This window comes from Pantherophis guttatus, chromosome 1, assembly GCF_059756535.1.
Source record: "Pantherophis guttatus breed Tessera chromosome 1, ASM5975653v1, whole genome shotgun sequence".
Lineage (NCBI taxonomy): Eukaryota > Metazoa > Chordata > Lepidosauria > Squamata > Colubridae > Pantherophis > Pantherophis guttatus.
In genome coordinates, this window is record NC_142063.1 from 147,746,443 (window position 1) to 147,759,798 (window position 13,356).

The following is a 13,356-nucleotide window of genomic DNA, read 5'->3' on the forward strand; positions in this document are numbered from 1 at the left end:
TTCCTCTCCCCAGTGGAAAGATAAAAAGAATTCAGGAACTAATTCGTTCCTAAGAGAACTCTTAATAGGGACCATGTCTACTTTAACAATTTTTATCTACATCAGCATAAGCACCAATATGACCACTGACATTTCCTTTGCACTAGCCAGGCTCTGCCCATTCTATTAAGTGCTTGAGGTATTTTATAGAAATCATTAATAAAATGGTGTGGAGTGATGCTGTGCGGTGGCCTAGAGGTGAAGCTCTTGCCTCACAATCAGGAGGCTGTGAGTTCGATCCTAGGTAGGAGAAATCCTAGGAGAAATATCTGCCTAGGTAGAGGCAGATATTTCTCTCTCTGGGCACAATGAGAATATATCTACTGAACAAAACTTTACATTGGTGACAGGAAAGACATTAAAACACTCTGCTAGCTCCATTCAGTTGCCCAGACTCCACCCTGCAAGGGATTGGGGGGGGGGTCATTAAAAGAAGATGATGATGATGATTAATAAAATGGTATGGGGGTAGGGTTGGTCTAGTGCTATGTTTGGAAATACCTACTCTGAAAAGAAAAGAGGTGAGCTGCTGGGATGTTGGATGGGATGGTACAAGAAAGCATATCTTTGTCTTTTAGTAAAGGGGTATTTTTCATTTATGTTACTAACTTATCAACTGACAAATATCCGTCAAATGGCAGCCATTTTGTGAATGAATGAATGAATATACTTGAAATTTCACATTGGTCTTCTATAGCAATAGCAATAGCACTTAGACTTATATACCGCTTCATAGTGCTTTTACACTGGTTTACAGAGTTAGCAAATTCTAACAATCTGGGTCCTCATTTTACCCATCTCGGAAGAATGGAAGGCTGAGTCAACTTTGAGCCGGTGAGATTCAATCTGCTGAACTGCAGCTAGCAGTCAGCTGAAGTAGCCTGCAGTACTGCACTCTAACCACTGTGCCACCTCGGCTCAAATCATTCTATCATATAATGTTTGCCTTCTATGATGTATATAATGTTTCTACCAAATCATAATGCTGGCTATTCAGCTCCTTTGGTAAGTTCATGTCTTCTGATTAACTTTCTTAGTACTGCTCTTTTTTCTCCCTAGATACTCCTTCACAGAGGGTGCAGTTTATTCTTGGAACAGAAGATGACGATGAGGAGCACATCCCACATGATTTATTCACTGAGCTTGATGAACTTTGCTTGAGAGAAGGAGAGGATGCCGAGTGGAGGGAGACTGCCAGGTAAATGAGATTTTTTTCCTTCCACAGTGAATATCAGCAGAAAAAACATATACACATTTAGATTTAGCAACAGCAATAGCACTTAGACTTATATACCACTTCACAGTGCTTTACAGCCCTCTTTAAGCGGTTTACAGAGTGAGCATATTGCCACCAACAATCTGGGTCCTCATTTTACCGACTTTGGAAGGGTGGAAGGATGAGTCAACCTTGACTCAATCAAGATCTAAGGAATTGAACTCATGGCAGTGAGCAGAGTTAACCTACAATACTGCATTCTAAGCACTACCACAGCTCTTGAAATCAAACATATAGTTTAAGTCTGTGTAGAATTAGAGTTATTGGACCATTCAGTTTTCTTCAAAATCAGGATTTAACTTTTTATTAATATAACTGGTTGCTCAGTCAACGAGATGTTTAGATTGAATTTGACATTTTTATCCATTTGTTGAGTCCTTTCCAAGAACCTGGGATAGGCATATGTTGTTGTTTTGATAGTATTAATGATTTTGACATGGAATGTAAGCCTAGGGCCTACCTTAACTAGGTAGTGAGGCTCACCCACTCTCTGAGGAGGATGAGAGCTATGTCAAAATTTCAACCATAATGGACATGTCTCATCAGGGAAGTCAGGCAAAGAGTTCTTTTTCCATAAACAATATGGTGAGAAAAAAAAGTATGGTGAGGAAAGAAAGGCACACCGATTTTGGGAAGGTTTAATAGCATGAAATATCCATGAAAAAGTCATAAATGCATTATTATGTACACAAGAATGTGAAGTCACAGTTGACAATTCTTCAGTTGGTTTTGCCTTCATGCCCATCTACTTATGTATTATTATGGTTGATCACACATTCAGCCAGATGTTTAGACTGGATTTGTCATTTTTGTCTGTCTAACACTAGTCCTTCCCAAGGACCTGGGATAGGCAGATGTTGTTGTTTAATAATATTAAAGATATCATTGCAGGACGTAAGCTGTTCCAAGTAAAGCTGCCTTTTGCAATTGACTGATGGCAATTTTGTCCATGCTGATGGTGTTCTTGTGGTGCTCCAGAGATTTTGGGGTTGCACCCAAAGTGCCTATTATTATTGGTACTATCTTTGCTTTCTTTTGCCACAGTCGTTCTAGTTTTAATTACAGGTCTTTGTATTTTGTAATTTTCCCCAGTTCTTTCATTTCTATTCTGCTGTCTCCAGGTACTGTCACATCCACTATCCAGACCTTTATGTCTTTCTTATCAACAGTTAAGTCTGGGGTATTATGTGGTAGTAGTTTGTCTGCTTGAAGTCTAAAGTTTTAAGAGTATTGGTTTTCTTCATTTTTTATTACAGTGTCTATTTTTTACAGTTCTTGCTTGCAGGCAAATGGTATTTCTTGCATGTCGTCCAATGTGTATTGTTGCTACTTTGTCATGCCATTGTTTGTGTGATCTTCTTGCAGCAGCTAACTAGATGGTCTGCTATTTCTTCAGCTTCTTTACAGAGGTGACACACTGTCTGTTGCTGTCTTCTCAATTCTGGCTTTCTATGCATTTTTTAAGGGTTGGTCTTGTGCAACCAGAATAAGCCACTCTGTCTCTTTTTTCAGTTTCCTGCTTTTAGTCATTGCCAAGATTTGTTATTATCTCCCTTGCCTTATATTTTTTAAAGGTATTGGCCATGTAATGCTCTCTTTTCTTTTTTTCTGTTGGTTGTTCTTGTAGGCCATTTGGTCTTTATGGTATTTGGTAAGCCTGCGTGGTGTAATGTTGTAAATATACTAGACAGTTGAAGAAGCACAAAGGGCAAATGTCCTTCAAATATTCTTCCAATGCCCTTTTTTTCTTCCTTCGACTACGTGGTATATTTGCAATATTCTATATCCATTTATGCTCCTTGGTAACTAGAGTCTGTCAAAGTTCCTGTGTGGATGAAGAGCATGATCCATTGTCATTATTTTCCTGGTCTTCCTATCCAGAGTTTTTAGTTCTACTTGAGTCCAATCCACTATTCCAGCTGTGAATCTAATGAATTACCCAGGTGTTAATTGACTTGATAACGTTTCCTCCACCAAGTTTAGACTCAGACTTGCTTCAAGTAAAAACCATGCAGTTCATTGTCACCTGATGCTGACCAATTCTTGATCTTCCTTCCTTCCTTTCTTTTCTTCACGTTTTCTGCTTTTTATTAAAAGGTCTTTCATTTCAACTTCTTTTTTATTCTTATCTACCTTCTTTAGCCAGGTTGCATTCTTTTTGTATTTCTTTGGGCTGTCCCATAGCTGTGCCCAGAAGTGCGCTGTTTCTTCTTTGTGAGGTGGTGATTGGTTTATTACAGTCTCTCTATTGATGGATTGGTAGAAATGTTTCTGATTGGACTGAAATTTCAAATTGACTGAGTTTCAAATTACAAAACCAATAAAGAAGAGGAAGGAAGTGGGATAAATGCCAAAGAAAATGAGAAAGCTGTGGTTGGAGTGAGTTATGAGGGTTCAAAACTTCAAAAAGAATTTTCAAGTAGAAAAGGTGGGACTGGTACATGGAGTTGTGTGTATGTGTGTCTGTCTGTGTATCTGATAAATCCAATGCAATAAACAGCAAACTTTTCCATTTATATACCTGACTTTATATACCTGACTTTAACTTCATTTTTCTCTAGAGTTTTTCAATGAAAAATTGACAAGGTTAATCATAGTTTAATAGGTACGGAAACAGAGGGACTGGCCTTGGAAGGGAAAGCGATATCTCAGATGTGGTATAGAATCAGGATATAAATCAAAATATTATTGATAACAACTTGTTACTGGGTTCAGTTGTGAACAACCATCAAGCCCTAAATTGGACTGGGGAGGGTGGCAATTTATGGAATGCTCTCCTCAGAGAAAAAGGTGGTAAGTCTTTTTCTACATGCTCTGTCTGTAAACAGAGAAGCTAAACAATAATGAATAAACCAGTGATATAAGTCAACCTAGGTGAGAGACTGATCAACTTCAGGATGGAACCCATTGCTTCATGATTAACCGATCTGGCAGAATGTATTAATCAAGATAATGCTTCTGAAATCTTTAATGGTATGTTTAAGTTTGACCAGGATGTTTGTGATTCACTTATTCAGAAAGTAACAGATTTATCATTTCAGTAAGGAAATTGTTAGATTTTTCTATGTTTTTTTAGAAGGCAGGGAATGGTCCCAAGACATTTTACTGACTGAGGCAGAGCTGCAGATAATACCCTCTCCTTCAGCTAAGTTATTGGCAAAAAAAAAAATCCAAGTAACATTCTTGACAGTAAAAAAAAGATAATAAATAAAATAACTAATTTGTCTCACCATGAATCTGTTGGTTAATCATATGAACGCTCCTTCTAAAAACACAACAGATGTAGCTAAAATAATTCAGTCAGTATTAAGCAAGTCATTATGCTGTATCAAAAGAGTTTGAGCCTAGGGTGTTGTTTTTATTATAACATGGCTTCTGCTGAAACAACACAGCCTTTTGAACGGGTTTATCAATAATAAGGTATACTTTTATATAATGGGTTCCAAAAAAGTTAACTCCATTATTTTCGGAATCTCCAGCTAATGTCATCATAACTTTTGGCATCTATTAAATGTTTTTGTAGTGGCTGAAGAAGAAGAAATATATTCATGATTATGAAGTCACAAAGTCTAAGTTGGAGATTTATAACCATAGCAAACTGACTGCTGTATTCTAATTTGGCCATCACTGGTTGTATCTTATTTGAATATAAATGCATAGCCCCACTTCCTAGCACTGCTAACTTTATGAGATTGTACAATGTACTTATCAGGCATTCTGTCTTCAGTTGAGCAGGTCGCCCATAACATAATAGCAATAGCAATACCACTTAGATTGATATACGGTTTTACAGTGCTTTACAGCCCTCTCTAAGTGGTTTACAGAGTCAGCATATTGTCCCCAACAATTTGGGTCCTCATTATACCCACCTCAGAAGGATGGAAGGCTGAGTCAACCTTGAGCCTGGTGAGATTTGAACTGCCAAATTGCAGGCAGCCAGCACTCAGTAGAAGTAGCCTGCAATACTGCACTCTAACCACTGCGTTACCGTGATATCATATGATATCATATTCAGAGATATACATAATCCATGAAAGAACTATCCCTACACTTTGAATGCCATCCAGCAATGTTCCAGGAAAGTATGTTAGTTCCTGTGTATACTTTTTAGTAGTTTATGGATGGTGTATACTTTGTAGTGGATGCTAAAAAGTATGTTGAGGAATATATCTTAAATGGGTCTTTCAGTGCAGGGGAAAACTATCCACTAGTGCACTAGTTGATTACATTCCATCTGATCAATTCTTGCTTCATCTTCCTGGATCTCCAAGAATGTATTTACCCTATCCTAAATCTACATACCACAGTATAAGATAGTCATAAGAGGAGCCACAAACATAAGCAGAAAAAAAAATCCTTTGATTCTGAGTTGAATAAAGATAGTGTGGAAATGGTCTGGAATACAATTATTGAGTAAATGTGTTTGGGGAGAAACCACTGAAATTGTCTATGTGGATCAAAATTCATCAGTTCATTTTTTTTAAGGAAAACCTTAAAAAGGAATATTTTTCATCATTGGTTTCCGTGCTTTTAAATGAAAAATTCCATAGGATGTCCAGCATAGTAATTGTTTAGCAAGAATGCCAAAAGCTGCTCTCAAAATTCTAATATATTCTTAGTTGAAGGTAGAAATTGAAATAAAGTGATAGGCTTTCTAACAATTATATACCATTTTTTCCTGTCACTGCTACCTATACAATCTTGGAAATCCTTGTAATATAGAATTCATAACTTTATAGCAGTAGTATAATTTTCCTAATATAAACTGAGTCAAAAATTAAGAAACAAAGATGGATTAGTGGTAATCTCCTCTTCATAGTAGGCTATCTGATCCCAGAAACTAGAAACCTAGAAAGATGGATTTGGCAATTCTCTTTTTCCTCTTATATCTCCTCCCATACTATATACTACCTACTATTTGTGGATTGTTTTCTATGTGTGGTTGTCATACTGCATACTTACTCTTTAGCTGAGGAAATCTGACTAAAATGTTTTCTTTATCTAGGTGGTTGAAGTTTGAAGAAGATGTTGAAGATGGCGGGGAGAGGTGGAGTAAACCATATGTTGCTACTTTATCACTTCATAGCTTGTTTGAATTGAGAAGTTGTATCCTTAATGGCACAGTCTTACTAGACATGAGAGCAAATTCTTTAGAAGAAATCGCAGGTGAGTTGTTTATTTATTTAATCTTTTAATCTTACCTTACCCACTCAGAAATCTCTTTCAGCATGTTAGGGTGAGATAGCAAACTTTTTAAAACTTTAGATTAAAGGTTCCAACATTATTGCATGCATTTTTAGCATGTTTTATAAATTACATAGCACTGATGTTGCACTTTACATTATTTTCTCCAAGGCAGGAAGCTATTTGTTGTGGATTTAGAGCAGGGGTGGGTTCTACTTACCTTTACTACTGGTTCACAGTGGGGCCGCACGCTCACGCTTGCTTTACTCGTGCGTGCGCTCTTCTGCACATGCGCAGAAGCATTTTAATGACGTTGGGGTCGGTGGGCGGAGCCTCCTGCCGGTTTTACGACCGGTTCTATAGAACCAGTGCGTACCAGAGGCAACCCACTACTGATTTAGAGTGATAACAATGAACAGAAAAGTTGTGTTTGGATGAGGTTGTCCTTGAAAGAAATATACCATTTACCAGAATAAGAAGGGGCTATAATAGTAAGTAATATTAAGTGATTACTAATAATAGTAAGGGAATCAGATGGGATGCTGCAGAATGAGCCAGTTTTGTATTCAGCTACATAAAGCTTCGTTAGTAAGGCTCAAAATAAACCACAGTAATTGCCATGTTGTGTGTTTATGTGTTAATATTTGTCTGTTGTAAAGAAATAAAATAATAGAAATTTACAAACTTATGGTGGTAATATTTTAAATTAATGAAAGACAATTGAAATGTTCAAAAGGAAATGTTTTTACAGGTAACAGTAACAGTGCTATGAATGCATTATGTATACTCCATAAATTGCTGAAATACCGGTAGTATTTAGTTGGTTTGAAAAGCTGAAATTTGCACTTTAACACTATCATTAATTGTTCAACTTTATATTGTGTAATGAAAGAAATATGAAGCTTATGTTTTCTAGATTGCTTTTGTTATTTAATAGGAAAAAGTGCTTCAATAAATAAATAGTGTATTCGGAACTAAGATTTTTACAGCTCAGCCAAATGTATTCCATGACTCTAAGTAGACTATTAGCTCTCTCTATCAATTATTTTTTTCTGACAGTAAAAAAAAAATCTGCAAATATTTCCATAACACTAAATATTCCTGTAAAGCAGGGGTGTCAAGCTCAAGGCCCACAGACCGGATCTGGCCTGCGGGGAATCTGGCCCTGGAAACACAAAGGACTGGTGCCTCTGCCCTGAGATGCCTCTGCCAGTGAAAAAAGAGCTCAGAAGGACCACAGCTGGCCCTTTTGAGCTTTGTTTTCACTTGCAGAGGATTGCTGGCAGTGGTGGAATTCAAATTTTTTTACCACCGGTTCTGTGGGTGTGGCTTGGTGAGCATGGTGTGGCTTGGTGGGCATGGCTTGGTGGACATGGCAGGGGAAGGATACTGCAAAAGCCCATTCCCTCCCCACTCCTGGGGGAAGGATATTGCAAAATCTCCATTCCCACCCCACTCTGGGGCCAGCCAGAGGTGGTATTTGCCGGTTTTCTGAGTATTTTCTGGGTATTACGGAGACCTGGTTGGGCCAGGAGGGGGGAGTCCCTCTCATAGAGATGTGCCCACCCGGTTTCCGGGCATTTCATCAGCCAAGGTCACAGGGAAGGGGCGGGGGGGTGGCAGTTATCATTAAAGAGGGTCTTAGTCCGAGGGAGGCCACTGTTCCTCAGACGGCCGGATGTGAATCCCTCCTTGTGAAGTGGGGTCATGGGGTGCAGATGGGCCTGCTGGTTACGTACCTGGCTCCCTGCCACGTGGCAGCGGCCTTGCCTGAACTACTCAACGTTATAGCCGCGGTGGCGATTGATACCCCTAGACTTATGGTCATGGGGGACTTCAACCTGCCATCCGTCGGTGAGGCGTCTGAGATGGCTCAGGAGTTCATGGCTTCCATGACGGCCATGGACCTAACCCAGTTAGTTCATGGCCCTACTCACACGGGGGGAAACACGCTGGACCTGGTTTTTGTCTCTGGTCAGTGGCTGAGTGGTCTCGAGATAGGGGATATAGCGATCGAGCCCTTGTCATGGTCAGATCACTCCCTCCTTCGCTTTGACCTTCGAACCGCCACACCCTGCTGCAGGGAGGCGGAACCGATGAGGTGGTTCCGCCCCAGGTGCCTGATGGACCCGGATAGGTTCCAGACGGAGCTTGGGCCATTTCCTGAGGCTCTGGCACACGGCTCGACTGAAGACCTAGTGGCTGTCTGGGATAGGGCAGCCGCTGGAGCTTTGGACCGGGTCGTGCCTTTGCGGCCTCTGACCCGGCGTCGATCTCACCTGGCTCCCTGGTTCACCGAGGAGCTGAGGGAGATGAAACGCCGGAAAAGACGCCTGGAGAGCAGTTGGAGGGCCAGCCGTTCTGAATCTGACCGAACACTGGTAAGGTCTCATATTAAGACCTACCTGGTGGCAATAAAAGCGGCAAAATGTAACTATTTTTCCGCTCTTATTGCGTCATCAGATAATCGCCCGGCCGCCCTGTTTAGGGTGACCCGCTCCCTGCTCCACCAGGAAGCGCGGGAGGACCCCTTGGAGGGTAGAGCCGAGGACTTTGTACAATATTTGTATGACAAAATCGCTCAGATTCGGGAAAATTTGGACTCTGACTGGGTAGATTCGGGAGGGAGGATGGAGGCAAGTCTTGAGAATATTATCTGGGAAGAGTTTGATTCTGTGACTCTGGAAAACGTGGACAAGATACTGGGCAGACTAAGCGCGGCCACATGTTTATTGGACCAGTGTCCCTCCTGGCTGGTGCTGGCCTCTCAGAAGGTTACACGAGGCTGGCTCCAGGGGATTATAAATGCTTCCTTGAGAGAGGGTGTCTTCCCTGCTGCCTTGAAGGAGGCGGTGGTGAGGCCTCTCCTCAAGAAGCCTTCTCTGGACCCAGCAGTGTTGGCTAATTACCGTCCAGTCTCCAACCTTCGCTTCATTGCGAAGGTTGTTGAGAGTGTGGTAGCGCGACAGCTTCCTCAGTACTTGGATGAATCGGCTTATCTAGATCCGTTCCAGTCGGGCTTCAGGCCTGGATACAGCACGGAAACGGCATTGGTCGCATTGGTAGATGATCTCTGGAGGGCCCGGGACAGAGGTTGCTCCTCTATCCTGGTCCTATTAGACCTCTCAGCAGCTTTTGATACCATCGACCATGGTATCATGCTGCACCGGTTGGAAGAGTTAGGGGTGGGAGGCACCGTGTTGCGGTGGTTCTCCTCCTTTCTATCTGATCGGTCGCAGTCTGTGTTGACAGGGGGGCAGAGGTCGACCCCGAGGCCCCTTATATGTGGGGTGCCACAGGGGTCGGTTCTCTCACCCCTTCTGTTCAACATTTATGTGAAGCCGCTGGGTGAGATCATCCGTGGTTTTGGGGTGAAGTATCATCAGTATGCTGATGATACTCAGCTATACATCTCCACCCCGGACCACCCCAATGATGCCCTTAAAGTGATGTCCCAGTGCCTGGAGGCTGTACGGATCTGGATGGGGAGGAACAGACTCAGGCTCAACCCATCCAAGACCGAGTGGCTGTGGTTTCCGACGTCCCGATATAGTCAATTGGTGCCATCACTGACTATTGGGGATGAGTCATTGCCCCCCACGGAGAGGGTTCGCAACTTAGGCGTCCTCTTGGACTCACGGCTGTCTTTAGAAGAACACTTGACGGCTGTGGCCGGGAGGTCTTTTTATCAGGTTCGCCTGATTCGCCAGTTGCGTCCCTTTCTGGATCGGGACTCGTTAAAAATGGTCACTCATGCCCTCGTCACTTCACGCCTGGACTACTGTAATGCTCTCTACATGGGGCTCCCCTTGAAGAGCACCCGGAGGCTCCAGCTGGTCCAGAATGCGGCCGCGTGGGTAGTTATGGGAGCAGCATGGCGCTCCCATGTGGCTCCCCTCCTGCGCAAGCTGCACTGGCTCCCTGTGGTCTTCCGGGTGCGCTTCAAGGTCTTAGTTACCACCTTTAGAGCGCTCCATGGCTTAGGACCGGGATACTTACGAGACCGCCTTCTGCCACCAATAGCCTCTCACCGCCCAGTACGCTCCCATAGAGAGGGGCTTCTCAGGGTGCCGTCAGCCAAACAATGTCGACTGGCGGCCCCCAGGGGGAGAGCATTTTCTGTGAGGGCACCCACCATCTGGAACAAGCTCCCCCCAGAGATACAGAAGATTCCGGATCTGCGCACTTTCCGCCGTGCCCTCAAAACATTCCTGTTTCAGCAGGCCGGCCTGGCCTAACTTTCCCTTTATATTGCTTTTTGATTTTATTTTAAACTGGGATGTCTTGAATTACCTAGGACCAGAATGTTTAGTATATTTTAATTGGTTTTTTTTATTATTAACGTTTGTATTACATGTATTTTTATCGTTCGCTGTTCGCCGCCCTGAGTCCCTTAGGAATAGGGCGGTATATAAATTTAATAAATAATAATAATAATAATAATAACTGAGAAGTGAGTTTCATTGAGGTCAATGGGACTTATTGCTAGGTAAGTGAATACAGGAATGCAACCAGTAATATAAACTGATAAAATAAATTAACAGTTAAATATAACTTCCATTTTGATTAATAAACATTTGTTATAAAATGAAATATTACTTGACAAAATTTATCTGCAAAGTTGTTAGAGGAGATTTCTCACACTATGATAAGTGAGACTTAACCAATGCTGGTTAGAAGTCTATCTCTGTATGAGGTCCAATTTCTGTTTTGAATAATTCTATTATTAGATCATAGTGATTTTCATGTTAAATTATCAGACCTTCATTTTTATTGAAAATCATTTTTATTTAAGTGGGGAACAAAAAATAAGAGATAGAATAGAACAGAACAGAACAGAACAAAACAGAACAGAGCAATAGAATTCTTTATTGGCTAACTGTGGACACAGACACACAAGGAATTTGTCTTTGGTGCATATGCTCTTAGTGTACATAAAAAGACAAGATACATTCATCAAAGAGGCCTAACTCCCCTCTTTTAAATTTTTTTAAATTTTTTAATTCGTGATTTTATAAATTGGGTGTTTTAATCTGTGTTTCAGCCAAATTATTTAATAATTTTAAGGGATTTTTAATATTTGTATTATCTGTATTTTATCTTGGCTGTTCACCGCCCTGAGTCCTTCGGGAGTAGGGCGGTATAGAAATTTGATTAAATAAATAAATAAATCAAGAATCATAAGGTACAACACTTAATGATAGTCATAGGGTACAAATAAGCAATCAAATCATGCTAATACTGATCAGATAGTGATATGTGTTAGGGTTGAAACAGGCAACGTGGGAACCAATGAATTTCATGCAAGACTTAGCCATTATATAAAGAGATAAAGCCATTATCTTGACACTCTGGCTGAGAGAATTACCCAAAATTCCACTGATTCTAAAGGCCTGGGACAAAAAAGACTGGTATCTAGAGACTATGAAGATCTGAACAGGACAACATAAGAGCAAAATAAGCACAGATGAAATCCTACTAAAAATAAATGGCTAATCTAACAGTGACTAGGAAAAACGTCACCCAACTTTAGCGGGTGTACCAGTTACATCTCTACCTGGACAAGACTCCCTGATTACTATTCACTCAGACTACTACAAGGTGCTCTACATAGGGTTGCCTTTGGAGGTGACTGGGAAGCTATAAGTTGTACAATGGAAACTCCTGTACAGCCATAACACCCTGTATAACATAAATTCCTGTAATACCCATTCTGAAGCCGCTTTATTGGCTACCATTTTGGCTTCTGAGCCCAAGTGTTAATGCTGGTTATCATTTTGTAAAGCCTTTATGATGTAGCACCAGGATATTTCAGGTATAACTTGCCAAAATTGAATCTGCTTATCCAGTCTGGCCATTGAGAGAGGGCCTGTTGTGGGACTGTCCCTTCCCTTCACAAAGTGCACAGCTGTCTAGCTTAAGCAACAAGCTTTCTCTGCAATGTCCTTGATGTTAAAGAACAATTTTTCCTGGAATATTGGTAGCCTCAATCCTATTCGTTTTTTCATAAATAACAACTTTGTGTTTTAATTTATGTGGCATCTAGACCCTTTATGTTTACTTGGTTTTTAATGATTTTAAGTCTTTGTACTGGGTTTTGGTGTCTTATTGTTTACTTGTTTGTACCCCACCCAGAATCAGACAGGATGGGGAAGGCTACAAATATAATTAAATAGATCAAACAAATAAATACATCTTGGATTTACACCTTGAAGCAACCTTAGATATATGATTTTGATTCTGCAGGAATCAGATCTTCTGTGCATACAGTATGTGAGTTTGTTCACATCTGCAATTTAGCAACTTTAGCTTAGATAGCAATATTGAGTTACAAAGCTGCTGTTTTTAGTTAGTTGAGTTTTTGGAGAGTCAACATTTATTGCCGGGCGCCATATGAAGTCCGACAATTTGTCTGTTTTGACATCTCTCATACCTTTTATAGGCATAAAGAAGCTGTTGTCAGCAAGTCTGAATTATAGCTTCATCTACAGCAGTTACAATCTACTGTTGAGTTCAGAGACCTTCCACCAGCAGGACTGAGTCAGATTATATCAAGGTCTTGGCCTATCTAGATTACTTCAAAGTAGCTATTGCCTAGTATCGCTCAAGTATCCCCACTGAATATCCTTTAACTGCACAAAATATTCTTAGTGGAATCTCTGCTATAATGTATGTAGGCTGCAATTCTTTAAAAGAAAAATGTTACTGATCTTTTTTTTTTTTTTTTGGCTGTAATTTCCTTGGCTGTTCAAACTATTTAATGTTAATACATTTATATCCCACCTTACTTTCCAGAAGGAGCTAAACTTTTTAACTGACATTTTAACTTTACTGTTTTAATGTTTTATATACTGGTT

At 40.7% G+C, this 13,356-nt stretch overlaps 1 protein-coding gene across 9 annotated transcripts in view; it reads left to right on the forward strand.

The window, feature by feature from the left end:
- SLC4A10 (solute carrier family 4 member 10) overlaps positions 1–13,356 on the forward strand; it is a 185,324-nt gene that overhangs the window by 102,486 nt on the left and 69,482 nt on the right. For all 9 annotated transcript variants that reach the window (XM_034426222.3, XM_034426261.3, XM_034426229.3 and 6 more), the window contains 2 exons: positions 1,099–1,237; positions 6,321–6,481. In XM_034426222.3, coding sequence (XP_034282113.1) covers positions 1,099–1,237; positions 6,321–6,481 — 300 coding nt within the window. The remainder of the gene's footprint in view (positions 1–1,098; positions 1,238–6,320; positions 6,482–13,356) is intronic.